The 16,407-nt window shown below is 41.8% G+C and overlaps 1 protein-coding gene across 1 annotated transcript in view; it reads left to right on the top strand.

Moving 5' to 3' along the window:
- ptprn2 (protein tyrosine phosphatase receptor type N2) overlaps positions 1 to 16,407 on the top strand; it is a 123,332-nt gene that overhangs the window by 59,060 nt on the left and 47,865 nt on the right. The window contains exon 11 of the mRNA XM_069159531.1: positions 13,625 to 13,689. Coding sequence (XP_069015632.1) covers positions 13,625 to 13,689 — 65 coding nt within the window. The remainder of the gene's footprint in view (positions 1 to 13,624; positions 13,690 to 16,407) is intronic.

Genomic DNA, 16,407 nt, shown 5'->3' with positions numbered 1-16,407 from the left:
TTTAAGACGACGACTGATGTGGTTGGCGAAGGTAACCTGGTTTCAGATGACAAATTTGACAGTCTTTTCCAGCATTAGCTGGCATACAGCAGCATAATGGGCTACTTCACCTCTGCGCGGGTCAGGTTGGAGAGCAGGTTGTACGTTGATCGCAGAGTTTGCAGTACGTTGCTCTTCCCGTCCACGTGCCAAAGCGTCCTTGCTGTGCGAGTGTCTGTGTGAACGGGTAAATAAGAGGCAAAATCTTTTAAAGTGCCACATAAAAGTTTTGTCTTTTTTTTTAGTTTTGGAGGGGATAAAAAAAAAAATAACTACTACTGCTACGTACTTGGTGTAGACCTCATGTTAACTTCCAAAAAAAAAAAAAAATCGGCAGACACTCTGCCATCCCTCCAACTTTCCACCGTCCTTGTCCACCAAATAATTTTTTTCTGAACACCAGCAGCTTGACGAGTTAAAAAAAATATTAGCACTGCGCTCGTCACTGTCACCAGCCGTCCAATCACAGTGAAGAAGGGGCGGGATATACTCACCGTTATCATGTGCACCTTTTCAACAGAAATTCAAAGCTTATCAGAACCACAGCAACTGTACTTCCACAAAATAAAAGAGGACTTATCTTCCTTAGAATACAAGAGTTTGAGCAATTCTCGTCATATTTCAAATCAGACTGTGTGCTTCATGGTGGTGTGTGTGTGTGTGTGTGTGTGTGTGTGTGTGTGTGTGTGTGTGTGTGTGTGTGTGTGTGTCTAGCCACAGGCTTCCTCACACTTCAAGTCCAATTACCTGCGTTAAGGCCACATCTGAGACGAGGGATTACAGCATATTATTCGAGCACAAACAACGGTGTCTGTGCTCACCAACCAGCAGGCATCCAGACACAAGCAACCGAGGAAGGTGTGAGAGGTGTTACATTAGCACCTGGATGTGTGAACAGCAGACCACTGACCTTTTACCGGTGACTGATACACTATCTGGAAAACTTGTTCGTCTCCTGTTCTTGCACCGTGCTCAACTCTTCTCCATACCTTTCCACCCCTGCCTCTCACTTTGTTTGCCTTTTTTCCCTTGTCTTTCTTTGTCAAATGTTTTCTCCTCCTCTTAAAACATGCTTTCGCTTCATCCTCCATTTTCTCCGCTTGATTGGTTAGTGATCTCTCCGCAGAAACACAGCCTGTCTGAATCTTTCTTTCATTTCTTGACAGTTTGTACTTTTACCAGAGGATGTTAGTCAAGATGTCACCTCTTTCTCTTGACTTGTTGTCACCACTTGAAATTTTCTTCAACAATGATTGTGATGCAAAATACTCTTATTTAACTTCCTCAAGGCGCCCTCTGCTTCCCTGAAAGGCCCTGAAAATATGTGCCCCGCACTAAAACGGCTTCACCAAGAGTGATCCGTCTCCACAATTCTCAAACCATCATTTTAGACACTTCTCTTTTATCATTTTACGACTGCTTTTTTTTTTGGCATGTACCAGCTACCATGTCTGTACAAATTGCAGTGCCTGAACATCCGTGAGACACACAACTTCCTTCAAGTCACCTGCCAGGGGCTCTAATTAGACTGATAAGCAGTGCAACTGGAATCAGCTCTTCCTGGTAATCAGCCCCACGGAGCCCAGACAGACGGCTAAATGAGGAGGAGATGAGCCGTGCAGCCCAACAGGTGTCCTTAAAAAGACAGGGAGGTGTGCTCGTACAGTCTTGTCTTTCCCTCTCTAACGACTTGAGATTTCAGTCACAGGAGAGTTTGGAACGTATGGAGAGGTTTTTGCAGTTATTTTTGAAATTAACCTAGAAGAAAAAAAAAAAACAGTACGTGGGAGCTTTTAGGGTGTATGGATTTAACCGCTCTGAACCACCGCCTCACTTTTAAAAGAAATTGTTTGAGAAACTCTGCACGAACATGATTGATTTGGAGTGGAGGAATTATATGACGGCAAACACTCTAGTCAAACTATGTATTTTGAATTTCCAATTGCGCCCCGTCCTGAATGCATTTCTTGCTTTTTCTCTTTGCAGTCACAGCTGCTCAGCCTTAGACATATAATAATGATTATCCCATTTTGCCCCGAAGCAAAATAGTCATAAAAAAAAAAAAAAAAAAAAGAGCCCGGTGACACATCAGGCAGGCTGAATGCAAAATGATATCAGAACTAATAAAATCTCTGAAGGGAAATGTCATATTTCTCATTTTGACACCTGCGTGAGACTGTTGTGTTACACTTTCATTTTGCACCCACCAGTCTCAGCTGTACACAGGAAAGCAACATGGTGAGATTGACACTGCGATCTGAGGAGCAGCCGGGGAGCTTCACAGAGATGGCGAGAGGCGGGCAGATAGGACACAGCTCTCAGTGGCTTTATCCACTCGCTGAGGAAACACGTCCACTAACATCTGTAGGCGTGGTTGGAGGGATTTACTTAAAGGCCGCTGAAAGCATCGTGACTACTTCAGTACAAGAAAAAAAAAAAGCCTCTGAAATGTAATCTAGATGCTCAGACAGTGCATTACTGGAACTGTGAGGCTGAAATTGTTTGACAAGAGACAAGCAGAAGCTTTGTGTTCATATATTGTTCGTTTGATGAATTTATACTTTATACTCGCTGTCAGGACAACATTAACAGCTCAGCCTATATTGCAGTCGGATTTAGGTTCCATTTTGGTTTGTTGTTTTAGATTGTGTTAGAAAATGGAGGCATCTTTTACGGATTTCTTTGTCGCATCTGTTCAGAGAGAGTGCAGCTCTTTATTGTGAAATATAAAATAAAAAAAAACATTCAAGCAAAAATAGTTATTTTAAATAGAGCTGAAAAAAACCTCATTTAGTAACTGATTAGTTTATTGATGGGAAATGTCAAATATATTCTGGTCCAAGGTGCAAAATTTTGATGAGTCCCTGCTTTTCTTTGTTTTTTAGAAAATGTATTTCTCTGGTTTAAAAAAAAATAAAAAATAGCATTTTGAAGATAACGCTTTGGGCTTTGTGATGAAAATGTACCTCTCTTTTCTGATATTCTGACCAAATTATAATTCATCTGGATTCTGAAGATAATCATTCGCTTGGCGATAAGATAACATTAGTTTGGTTTCAGAGTGTGTAAATGTATTATTTTTCACAAATTTATGACCAAGACAAATATTAAATTTTTTCATCTTCATTGAGCTCTTCATATTCATATTAAAAGGATTTCCTTCTAAATCACTGTTGACTAAATTATAAACTGAATCTTGCTATGAAACAACTGCCACGCCACTTTTTTTAAATGATCGTGTTTCTCGACTACTTATTCCAAAAGAAGGAGGAACTATACATAACATCAAAAACAAATTTTATTCTTATTGAGTGTCTGGATGCTGTGTTTGAAATTTATCCACCATTTAGTGCCGACTTGAACAAACATTGTAGTATCCATGATGTAAACTTCTGTCTTCTAACAATCCAAAAAACAACGCATCAAATTTGACTAATGTAACAATTCTGTCTGTAATATAGAAAGTAGAGAATGTGTAAATGAGGGATTGATTTTAAACACAACGAAGAAATTTTAGTTCAGAGTGGCTAACATGTCCATGCGTACCATACTGTAGTTTCCTGAGATAATTTCCTCCAAATGAAATGGTCAACACGTATACGTTGTTCTGATCTTACCCCCCTATTAACAAGAAAATATTGTTTGCAAAATAACACCATGGCTACGGTTTGGAAATGTTAAATTACCATTATTAAGGTTAGGGTAACTTTGGCACCATGGTTACGATAACCACTTGGTTAAGCTTAGGAAACGAATATGGTTAAATTAAGTCAAATTCGATTGTTGGTAATCTTCGGCAAACAAACTGCAGTCTCTCGCATTAAAGTCTGACATTTTATCAACCTGTCCATCCACCCCGACCTCCTCGCTGCTCCAAAGTAACATCACCAGGATAATTCTTCCCACATACTACCTAGATGGGTCAGTTACTTAGCGTAAATGTTTTGTTTTTGTGATGCTTACTGATACTGTGACTCATGTCCACTTTAAAGCAGTTGTAAAGCAGTTGAATTGCACGTCACCGTAACATTTGCTTGATTTGTAGAAAAGCCTTGTTTCCCGAGCTTGAACAGCTGGGATTCACGTTCTAGTGGCTAAAGCATAGTAATGATTGAATGTGTCATTTTGGTCGTGGATGTTATCGTCTTCCGCTTCGAACAGAAATCTGTGCGCTTGAGCCAAACGTACATGCCTGAGTAAACGTACCACATGCGTTGATGTTCTCCGTCGTCTATAGAATGTTTGATGATAGATCTTGTTTTCAGATGAAATCTACTTGATTACCATCGGAGCCCAGCCTCGCCCCTCCTCCCACCCCTGCTTACTCCACCCCGTCTCCCATCTTCTCCCTCATATTTCTGACTTGAGTGATGGCATTTGTGATTCCTAATGACAGTCGGAACAAATCTACGGTAATGAGGTCACATTGGGTTCCTTTTTTTTTTTTCTCTCTGAAATCACCCTTCACAGCTCCGTACAGTGAACCTGCTTCCGAAAATCAGACCGGGTCTTGAATCCCAGCTCCGCTGAACCAGCGTGAAACGGATCAATTGCTTCCTCGAGAAGACCTCCCTGCAGCCAAAATGGACACCCTGTCTTTCTGAGCATGTCTGTTTTTTCCCCCCCCAATATCCAAGAATTATCTCTCGGCTCACTGGAGCTCATTTCCTGGCCCCGCGTTAATGTCGCCTCGCATTTCCAAACTCTGACGGCTTCAGCATATTGACAGATTTGTTTAGCTTTTCTCGTGTGCATCTTTGCCGTCTCACCTATGATAATGCATTTATCTATAACGGAACACAGAAGAAGTATGTGTACATGCTTGCATGAGCGCTCACATCCACGTAATGATGTGTGTGTTCCTCCCGGCTTGAGCAGGATGTCTGCACCAACACATCATTACGATTCGTTCGAGCCATTAGCTTGTGGAGAGCGAATCGTGGATGAAAAGCACAGCCGCACGTACACCCACATGTGCGCGCGTGTGCCCGTGTGTGTGAATATGTACAGTATGTGTACTTATGGGCGTGCGGCGTGCCCTCCTGTGCGTCAGTGTGCATACTCGCTCCGCGTGTGTACTCAGTGATGTGGTTAGTAATGTGGAGACCTGCAGGAGACGGTCCGTGGAGGGAGCCTGCAGGATAATTGCTGCCACAGTGACAGGTAGGGCTGCTTCTGTCAGAGCTCCCTCAGTGGGGAGGCAGAGGAAGAGCGTGTGTGTGTGTGTGTGTGTGTGTGTGTGTGTGTGTGTGTGTGTGTGTGTGTGTGTGTGTGTGTGTGCGTGTGTGTGTGTGTGTGTGTGTCTCTCTCTCCCTCTCTCTCAGCTATGCCATCCCTTCCTCCAATAAGCATTTCCCCAGTAGGCTCCCTTCAGACGGTGGCAGCCTTCCAGATGTTTTCATCTGGTATCACACAAACATCCAGTAAAATACATTAACATCATTTAATCATTTGATAGGAATTTTACTGGAGAAAATGGCACTTAGTAATGTTTTTCATCTTGATTTAAAGTACCATGTACTGTCTCTGGGGCTGTCTGCATAAAGACTTGTTGCGATTCCCTGAAGATTGCAGTAAATGTTTTTCATGCAGGGTTTCACTGACAGCACGGCTGCCAGCTTGGACTATTGGAAAAGGTCATCCAAAGCCTCAGCAGCGTGGCTGTGCTGCATGCTGGATGCCTGATGACCATGATTACTTCAGATGTGTGTTGTTTACCTCATTGCTCCCTGTATTCCACAAACCTATCCGTTCTTTTTGAGTGATTGTCAGACGTGATTTGCGTCGCATATGTCACACATCTGCAGATTGTCATCTCTGAGAGGCGGCGTAAACGATCTCAACGTGTCCCGGTGAGAATGCAGAGTGACATCCGTGGGGTTTCTCCCACATCTGGAGGTGTCTGCCTTCCAAGTTATTTGCCAGCGCTGCTTCTGTTCCCTGGTCTCCTGCAGTCCGTGAAGAATTGGTGTCAGCACCTATCAAAGGCAAAATGCCTATTCTACACAGAGTGTCAGAGCAGCCACAATCTATTAATCAACCAGCCGGCAAAGAAACAGATATTATGTACGTGTGTCTGGAGCTCTGTTTGTGTGCGCTTACCCATCTGCACGTGCAGCTGAGGCAAAGACTAATCTAGGTGTATTATTCAGCCATCTTTGAATGGGGTTTCTAATAAGGGTGGATGCAATTATAAATGTGTCATGTGTGTTCTGCTTGAAAAAGGAAGGGGCCTGTAAAGTGTTTTATACCAAAGGTCGCAGCAGGGTCTGCAGCAGACACAAAGCGCATGCTGATTGCACGACTACAGCCATTGGAGGAGCTGAAACCAGGCAGCAGACTTCATCTTCCAAACCGATTTTTCCACTGCGTTGTCTTTTAACATCGCCTGTAATGAGTCAACCAGAAAACAGGTTTTGGCAAACACTTTAGTTTTGTGATATGCAGTGTTTTGAAGCTAAGTTCATGAGATGCATGCAGTTAGATGGCAAAGGGTCCTGGTGTGTTGATTTAAGCTGAATAACAGCAGTTGGTTTGTTGAGGAGCTCTGTTGGCTTATCCACAGGAAGCGATCGATCAGGGTGAATAAACAGCGAGCCAGCCAGGACTCCCGCTGTTAACAGCGTGGTCCGACCATGTGACAGACGTGCTGGTATATGATTGGCACTGCTGATTGGACATTAGAGCTTAATGATGTCATGGGTATCGTCATGTTGGGCTAACGGAGAGTAGAAAGAAGACTTGTTTTCTTTTTGCTTTAATTATTTGGCTCAGTGAAACTCAATACTTACTATTATATTTAATCTTATTAGATTCCTCGATAATCATCATTATTATCAGCCGGTATTAAAGAACGAGTGGGTAGAGAGCAGTGCTGTTGTATGAAAATGAAAAATGAAAATGAAAATTCTATTGATAGAAAATTAATGAGCCATTGCATAATGCAAAATTTTGCGAAATGATTCATCTTGTAAATGTCTTTCATCACACAAAAATGGCAAACATTCACTGCTTCCTGCACCTTACAAGTGTTACTTTTCTCTGTTTTACATAATTGCAAATTTACGTAGTATTTTAAAAAAAAAAATGTTTTGTGACAGAAAATAGACAAATTCTCCCAAAATTAATTTAATCGGACCAAAAGTACAAACCCATACAGCATGCTAACATCGAAGACTAAAATAAAAATCAACAAATATTCACATTTGAGACTCCACAGGCAAAGATTTCCTTAAAAAAAATTGCTATAATATATATATATATATATACTTAATAGTTGCGATTCCCTTAGTCAACTGATAATGGCCTAACAGCTTAATAGTTTTACCTCTAAATTTATTCCTTCCGGGGGTTTTCTGTCTGTTTGTCAGCCAAAACAAACAATTTGAAGACTTGCTGGTTCTGGGAAATGGATTATCTATAAAATGAACGATAATCAAGTCTTAGATTAGATGGAAAAAATAATGAAAAAAATATCAGTCTATAACAAAAATAATCCTGAGATGCAATTGTTTCTAATCTTTTTTTCTTTTCTTTTTTACTAGCATGATGCACCCCCTCTGCTTTAGTGTATAATTTTGACATGATGTTGATCAGCTAATTGTATCTTGATCAATGATGAAGGCATTTTATGTTGAAGCATCTTGTGTTTCCCGATGCCCTCCTTTATTCCCCTGCAGCGCCACTCCACCTCGTCCCTCTGTTTCATTTGTAGGTTTTCTCAGAGCTGCAGGTCCTTTGATTTGGTGTCTTGATTTTTATAAGCCAAGGAGCTGAATAACAATTGATACGCATGAGCAAGGAAAGACGGAACACAGTGTTGCTTTCTGAGGAAAGGCTGTGTGTGTGTGCTCAAATATTTATTAAGTTATTTACAGGATGTTTGTGTCTCCTGTACTCCTGTATTCTTTCTGTTAAATTTCATAGAAGCCATACAGGGTGGAGGAAAAAAAAAGAAAAGAGGATGAACAAATAAGCTTTATAAAAGCGACAACAATATATGTGAACTGATTTACATTTTGATAAGCACCGGCGTGCAGACGTCAGTTGTAAAAGGGTCACATGTATGTTATATATCATACATGTAATAATATATGCCGCTGCACGGAAGTCAGATCTTACACCGAGCTATGGAGGAATATTATTGTTTTTTGTTTCCTGCCCAGGATTTTGACTGAAAAATGGGTTGCCATGCATCTTATCTACCAGGGGGATCAGGTGCATCTCCTTCTCTTTGCCTCTCGAGCACTCCCTCCTCCTACTCCTCTCTCCAGTCTCTACCTCTGATAGGTAGAGACAGCCATCATATGTGCAAGGGGAAAGTGATGGGCGGAATGGCAGCTTTAATATCGGAGCGATTGCCTGCTGATAAGGCTAACGGCTGTGGAGAGGCGTGAGCGTCAGCCCTCCTCCGCAATAAACACTTTCATTTTGTTTGGTTGGAGTGACGGATGGAGTGATGGAAGTGGTGAATATAGACGACCTGAGGAACTGAGGAGGGAGGGAGGGGTGCAGATAGATGGAATGGGTGTGGATCTTATTCAATATTAACAGATCAATCAGGGGGTGGTGAAATATGCATTTTGTCAACTATATGTCCCCATTTGACCAAAGAGGCAACATAACGATCATGTGACAGTGCCGGCTGCTGTGCAGTGTTGAAATACAAAATGCTTACAGCCTACAGTGGGTGATTTGTCTCCTGAAGCTGAATTTATATTGCCTCTAACAATAACAACCCTGTCGTATATCAGAAAAATGAATATATATATTCATGACTTTAAGCTCTGATGACTTCATGATAATCAGTTCTGAAGTGCTATTAGAATCTATGATGAGGACGCACAATTGTTTCAGTTTTCAGCATATGGCGCAGAAAAGCAGCGTTTTAATCAAATTACATCTCGCCACTAGATAATTTTTGTTTAGAGCATATGCTACGGAGCAATTTAAAGGTCACATAAAATCAAGCTTCAACGTGTGCTTGACTGTTTTATTTTTTTCTATATTTTCCATCATTAGAGTGAAAGGCAGCAATATTCTCAATCATCCTTCACACTGATGATTGAAATGGCCTTTTCTTCCTCTTCAACAAACCGTTGATGAGATTTTGAAGTGTTTCCTTGGTGTTCCTGTTCACCTGGCTGAAATGCTTGATGCTTAGCAGGTTTAAATCAGAGCACATACAGTGCACTGTTTGATGATACAAGTGTAATTCTTGAAATAGAAAATGTCCTTTGACAGCAGCTGTAAGAATTTAGAGAGTGGAGGCTGAAATGATTTGCAGCTGCAGTAAATGTACTGATTATAAAGCAGCATTGTATATGTTAGAGCAATTACATTATCAGACCTGTAACTGTGGTTATCGCCTATTAGACAAAGACAGTTTCATACAACAGCACTCCTTGAGCAGCAAAAACAGAAGAGCAACCAGTGTCTCGTAAACAGCCAAACAAACTGAAAATAATTGCAACCGTGATGTGATTTCATGTTGCACATAGTGCGGATGGTTTACCACTGAAAATTTAAAACATACTGATCACAAGTGACAGATTTCCTATAAGATTTTCGAGAATAAAAGTAAACAATAGAGCCTTATGGATTATTTCCATTGTGGTCCTCTATTGCGGTACAAGATAGCCGATTTTAAGAGAAAGTGTTGAGGAAGAGTGACAAAACACAGACAGCAGACAAAAACATCAAACATTTGTACAAATTATTTAATAATCATTTCTTAAGATTGATTTAAAACTCCTCTCGACATGGTTCAGCTTATGCGAGATGGTAACTTATTCCGCATTAAACAGTGAGATTGATGTCAATAAAATAAATAAATAGAAATACTGGATTACAGGCCTTCATCACTTCCTATGAATCCCTCCGCTCCTACACCAGGAACATGAAAGACTACTGTATATAAAGTTTTCAATCAAATGTAAATGCATTGGCTGTCGCTGAAAAAACGCAGACGGTTAACTGTGATAGTTTACTCTGAAGGCACTACCTCAGAAAAATCTGTCACCAATTCTCTTAGATTGATTTCAGATAGTCCCAGGCAATTCTCATTTTTATATTATCCTCTGAAACTATTGCCCTCGTACGTAATTTCAATCAAAAGCTCATGAAAATGGAACACATTTAAACACGCATGAAAACCCTTTCAGCTGTACTGGATGGTTTTTTTTTCTTTGCCTGCTGAACATCAGATGATTTGGCTCAATATGACTTGGAAACCAAAAAGATCAAATGAGCAGCAGGGATCAGATCTCGATATTAGAGATCAGACTAGATAGACTCAGACAATGCCTATTAAAATGGCTGGAGGAGTCTCTCTGAAATGAGACCTGACATCTCTTTTCCACAGTCTGTCAGGAGTATTTGGTGGCTAATTTGAAGCCTGCAAAAATCTGTGTGTGTCTCTACGAGAAAGAGAGAGAGGGAGAGTGAGCTCCAGTGGGAGGTTAATATAAGGGGTGACCAAAAAGAGATGCTGTAGGCGGTTATCTGTACCTTCTGGGAGAGAACAAGCGATCCATTGGCTGGTTTCTCACTGCTGCCCAGATCCATCCAGTCGCCAGCTAATGAGTTTGGCAAGTACATTGTATTTACATTTAAAGTGAGTGTTGTGGGACCGTCCTTCCCCCTCAAGTTGATTGGACAGTTTCTAGCTTTGATTCACACGGTGGCCTTCAGGCTTCTTTGGTTTTCACATTGAGACGGTTAATGTCAGCTTGTCAGTTAAACCTGAGCTGCAGCCGCCGCGACACGTATGTGTGTTGATTCCTGGCTAATCTTTCGTAGTTTGACTCGCGTTGTGTTGCGACCCCAGAGGGATGCTCATTAGGACCAAACCGTTGCGTGACCTTTAAGCAGCTTCGCCTCCCCCCCACCACCACCACCACCACCTACGCCCTCACCCAGCTGGGCCCAATTACCTCGCTCATTACCCCCCTCCTAAACAGCACCAGGACCGAGCAGGTACTGGATCTATCTATGGAGAGCCAATATGTCTGTGACTAAATACAGGGGTGGGCGCATGAAATGAAAATGAGCCTCATCTTGGAGACATGCCAGTTGAAGACTTTTCTCCGCTCACTAATGGGAGGTTTTCTTTTTTTATCCTCTGTCTTCCTCTTTTATGTGGCCCTCTACTTTAGAGACTTTGAATGTATATTTGACCTTTCCAGTTCTCTCAGAGCTTGCTTCATACTGCTTTTAGCCATCCTACAAGAACCCCTGGCCGACACCTAAAATTTAAGATGTCCCATTTGCTGCCATGTTGATGAGATGATAGGATGATCAATGTTTGCAGGATCCTTAATAACCAGAAAGAGAAAAGGCGACAGAGGAAGAGCGAGGGAGATGGATGATTATCCTAAAAGTAGCGTGCTTAATTAGATAGAATTCTGCATACATTGTGGACTGAGTGGAATCACTGGGATAGATTAAAATACTAATTAAACAGGCCCTTGCCGAATTTGGAGTGTGAGGTGGGGTTCAGCTCTTCAGGGTCATTTGCATAGCCTTCATCTGGGGAAATGGGATTTAAAGGACCTGCTCTCTCGTTCTCTTTCTCCCTTTAACTCTCACTCTTCGTCTTCCCCCCATTAACAATCACATTCACATGCTAACAAACTCAATTAAAATTATGCTCCATTTTTTTCCCTTTCACTCTATAATTTGGCATAATCTATTAAGGCCCCTTTGATTTTGTTTTCCAATATAAATGTTTCCATCAAAGTGAGGAAGGGGTGTGGAGCGCAGGGAGGAGGAAAAAAGTCGGCAAAATGTGTGATCTTGAACGATGGATATTTAACATTGCCTCACTTTAGTTTGATTTGCATGAGAATATCCTTCGTGAACAAAGCTTTGGAAATAGCATGCCATATTTGATTAGATCAGTAGATCTGAGGATCAAACTCGGGTGTTGTATTAATTACTGCCAGAACAAAGGCAGGAGCTCAAGTTATTGTGTGCCGTGAATCCACAAGCACTTCATCTGCTTTCTGGTAATCTTCAGTAGGTCTGGCTCAACGCGTGTGAAGCTAACGGTACATTTTTATTGGTAAACTTACACTATCTTTGTGAAATAGATAGCTTTGAAATGTGTGGCTCCCAGAGGATGAACCCCACAGATTTGAGTGATTTCCTGATTTATTCTAGTGTCACCATGAGATTTTATGTGAAATGTGTCAACAACTAATACATAGACTGCTACGAAATTTGGTAAACATCATTGACTGTATATTAAAGTGCACGTAGCTTCCAGGTCTGAAAAGCAACGTCAATGTGGAAATGCTATAAACTGCAATACCACGAGGGCCACCAGGGGTTGGCTCCCACAAGGCTCTGGCTCCATTGAATCCCATTCAACTTGTCTCATGAAATACAAAGTCAACACATTTTTTTCCAGAAGTCAAAACGGTGTCACTCACTAAATTTACTCTTTCACATTAGTTTTCCGCTAGTCCATCTGAAAATAATGCGTGTCCGTTTGATTGACAGGCCTGTGGTGCAGTCAGGTTACTGCTATCGGTGGGCAGGATGAAATGTTTTCGGGTTCCCAAACCGATCGAATCAGATCCACTGCTTGCTCCTCCCCAGCTCGTCCAAATATGGTCACATCTGGCTGCAAAATACCAAGAGTTCGACAGGCAAAATATCAAACCCGAGGCTTCAGAACGGCAGTTTGCAAACCAATGGGTGATGTCACTGTTGGTCGCCGCTTGGTACACGTTCTCCTAGCAAATACCTGCAAACACATAGGATTTGTAGGTACGTCATGCTGATGTGCACCTCCTCAGAAATGTAACTGCCATTGACTACTGGGAACTGTAATTGGCCTGTAGTTACTACTGGTAGTAAAGTCAACTGTAAAAAAGCTGTAAACAGGCTGAGATATCTTTTCAGAAATCTACAGAGAGACAGTACATCTGTGACTAAATACAGGCTGGCAGCATGAAATGAATTTTAGCAAAGTCATTTCCACTGAAAACCTTGTGCTCACCATGACCCTTGCTCTCTATCCCATTGAAGCAATTTCCGTAGTTGGTAATGACACGAGGTGTTTCTTCCCACCATCACCTGAATAGTTACTATAGGAAATACAAGTAAAGCACAATATAACCTGAACATGTTCAATAGGTTCATCTAGTTTTGCAAGGCTGAACTATAAATCAAAACCTACAGCAGGACTCCAGTTGAACTCTTGCTGATATTTAAGCTGGAAGTATGGTTCACGCATGTTAGCATCGTCACTGTTTGCATGCTGGAACCACCACTGTGTCCAAGTGCGGTCTCACAGAGTAGCTAAAATTTTTATAGCTATTATTGTCCCACTAACCAGTCTTTCCTGCTAAGTGCCACCACCATCTGCTGTCTTACCCCGGATTGTTTTTTCTCTCATCTTGACGAAGACTTTCTGTGTGTGTAGGCTGGACATTTTCTATGACCAGTTTGACATCTGACTCACATCCATTGCATCATTCTCAGTTTCACTGTGCTGCCTCAGGAAGTGAAAAATCTGCTACTTTGTCATCCACTGCTCATATTCAACACCTCCTCTGCTTTTTGTCTCCCCGTGCAGTCCAACAGAAGCAGCAGCTGGAGAAAGAGACGGGCCTGAAGATAGTGGAGGCCGGAGTTAGTGATGTAAGTAAAATTTGCTAAAAATATCTGTTATCCAGTTCTGTGTGTTTTTTAAAAAAAAAATTAAAAAAAAGAGCGAGAGTGGGTGTGCTGGTGATTGTGTGCGTCTCTTGTGTTTGGACTCATGAAACAGGGATAACTCTGCGATTTCAACTATTCTTGGCATCCGTATCACACCTGCAGCTTGAGTTGTGCAGCCAAACACTAATCTTTTGCAGCAATGAATTCCAAACATACATCCTTTCAAGTGTGCTGCTGTGATTGCTGCCCCCCTCTTTCATTTCCTTTTGGTCTCTAAGAGCTGTTGTCACCATGACAAATAAAAAAACAACAAGACAAAAGCCTAATGCATTTTGTGAAACTTAAAGTGTGAGTGTTGATCACTGCCTCCCAGCCACAATAACCAGATTATCTTGAGTGCTGTCACTTTGTCGGGAGCCGTGATGCTCCTCTGACATACTCATCGGAAAAAATTAAAAGGAGAGCAGAAGCACTCTCTGGATGATCCAGATGAAAGGAGAGTAAATGTGTATTTATTCAACACTAATAAATATTCATATGTATCAGAGGTAAGGATCTAATCAAGCTTCCATTGATGCGTCATAGCCCTCCATGCTTGCCTGGTAAATGAGTTTCTCTATGGAAATTAGACAGACAGCCTTAGACCCCAGAGTTGCCCTGATCATGAGGCATGCTGGGAGCTAAGTGGATGTGGCCTGTGCATTGCAGGACAGTTGCCAATGGCAACAACCGTCACACACTGTATAGACAAGATCATTTTCCCGCGTTGGTACCGACTGTGCTGTCTCCCATTTGGTGTCACTGCCTTTCTTTGCCCATCTGCCTAACACTTATATCTTTTTTAGCACCACATTTTCTCTCATCTTATTCCACATTATGTCTTTATCATGTTCCTCTAAATTATGTCTGATTCATTTTTTTTTTTTTTCCCTTCTCTGTGACTTTTGTCCTGTTCTTTGTCCGCCTCTCCTCGCCTCCTTTTCATTCTTTTATTCCCACTCAGACTGATTCCTGCGCTTAGCCAGTACTGGTACAGGGCTCTGTTTGTCATATTGGGCCTATTTGTAGATAATTAGCTGCAATAATAGTCTCTCTGCAGGAGCCGGGGTGAGGGAGGAATGGATGGAAAGAGGGAGGGAGGAAAGGAAGAATCTGTCTTCCACCTCATGAGGAGAAAATCTGCACCAGACTGTGTTTGTTAAAATGCGTGTTAAGGAAGCGCGGCATTTACTGTGCTACAAAAAAAGTGAGTTGGCAAAGTATGAATCCTAAAAAACTCACTCAGAGGGTGTTTTATTAGCAAGATTTCTAGTGTGGATGTGATGATCTCACCAGTTTGTATCCAGGGAGTGGAGAGTTGAGGGTAAGTTGGGGAAAATAGTAGCTTTTGACAGGAGAGCCTGTAGAGTGGGCTCTTCAAATACATTAGTTTTAAAAGGTGTTAAACCAAAAGCCTGCTTTCAGTAAATTTGCACTAAATTGACCAGAGTCATAAGTGAATGTATACTAGAGGTTGCAGAGAGGCTCTTCTTCAGTCTGATTATTAGAAACAGAAATGTACTGGGTAAAATTGCTCCGTGAATCCATAAGAGGTTGGAAATTAAGCTGTGCTCTGTATTCTCTCCCTCAGCCTGTATAAAACCAACACAGTGGTCGGTATCATTAAGTCTTATCACTGACAACACCCCCCTCCTCCGTTTTTATTTAAGAGGTGACAAATGACAAAACAGCTTAGGAAGATGTCCAGATAGAGCGAACGTCAATAGCGGTAGATGCGGACGAGGATAAGCAAATGTCAAAGTGGGGGGAAGGAGACATCAATCAATAGGCCGAGCAATATCTACTCCATTATAGATCGCCGAGAAGTCGGCTCACCGAGGAGGGAGAGAAAAAACGGCAGAAAAATGATTACTTTGTTTTTTCTTACATAATGTAATGTATGTGTGGGGACATCAGCAATGCATTTTCTGAGTATCTTTCTTATTAACAGCTGTTTCCCAAGAGAGAGCTGCACTCTTGTGGAAACCCAGCAGGCAAATGGAGGTCTCCTCACAGCAATTCATGAGTCTATAAATGTGTGAAAAACTGGGAGGAAGAAAAGAAGTGAAGTGGAAAGAAATTCACGCTTCATGCGGTCTAGCACTGACTGGCCCCGCTGTCTATATTCATACCGCGCTGAAACCATACACAGAGAACACATCCATGTTATTATCAGACACTTAGTAGCCTAAGTGTAGAAAATAAACCCTGGCAGATCACAGCACACATTATGGCCTCTCCAACATCGTCGTTCCTAAAAGGCACAAAGCTCTGTGACCGTCCACCCCCCACCCCCCACCCCCGCCTCCTCGTGTCCTCCCCTTCCTCTGTGCAGGAGGGGGGTCGGTGAGTCACACCCCGAGCTGGAGGGAGCGACCAGGCACCGGGAAAAAGGGTTGCTTTCGCTGACAGCCATAGACACAGCATGACTGGTACCAGGAGAGGTGAGGGAATAAAAGATAGTTTGTGAAAGGGCGGAGCATGTCAGTCAGATGTTTTTTGTTAGAAAAAGACCAAATATTTTACAGTCCTTATAGTGTATTTGAGGCCAAAGAACAAATTGAGACTCGTCGCTTCCGGTGTCAAAAAATGTAGTGAAAGACCATTAAATATTACTTGACATTCGTAAGGTGCTATTTTATCTTTAAGAATATTTTCTGA

This window comes from Embiotoca jacksoni, unplaced genomic scaffold (assembly GCF_022577435.1).
Source record: "Embiotoca jacksoni isolate LCO1_2020_lvr unplaced genomic scaffold, fEmbJac1.0.p SCAF_25, whole genome shotgun sequence".
NCBI lineage: Eukaryota > Metazoa > Chordata > Actinopteri > Embiotocidae > Embiotoca > Embiotoca jacksoni.
Note: the sequence above shows the minus strand (reverse complement) of the source record. Positions and strands in the feature narration are given on the sequence as shown.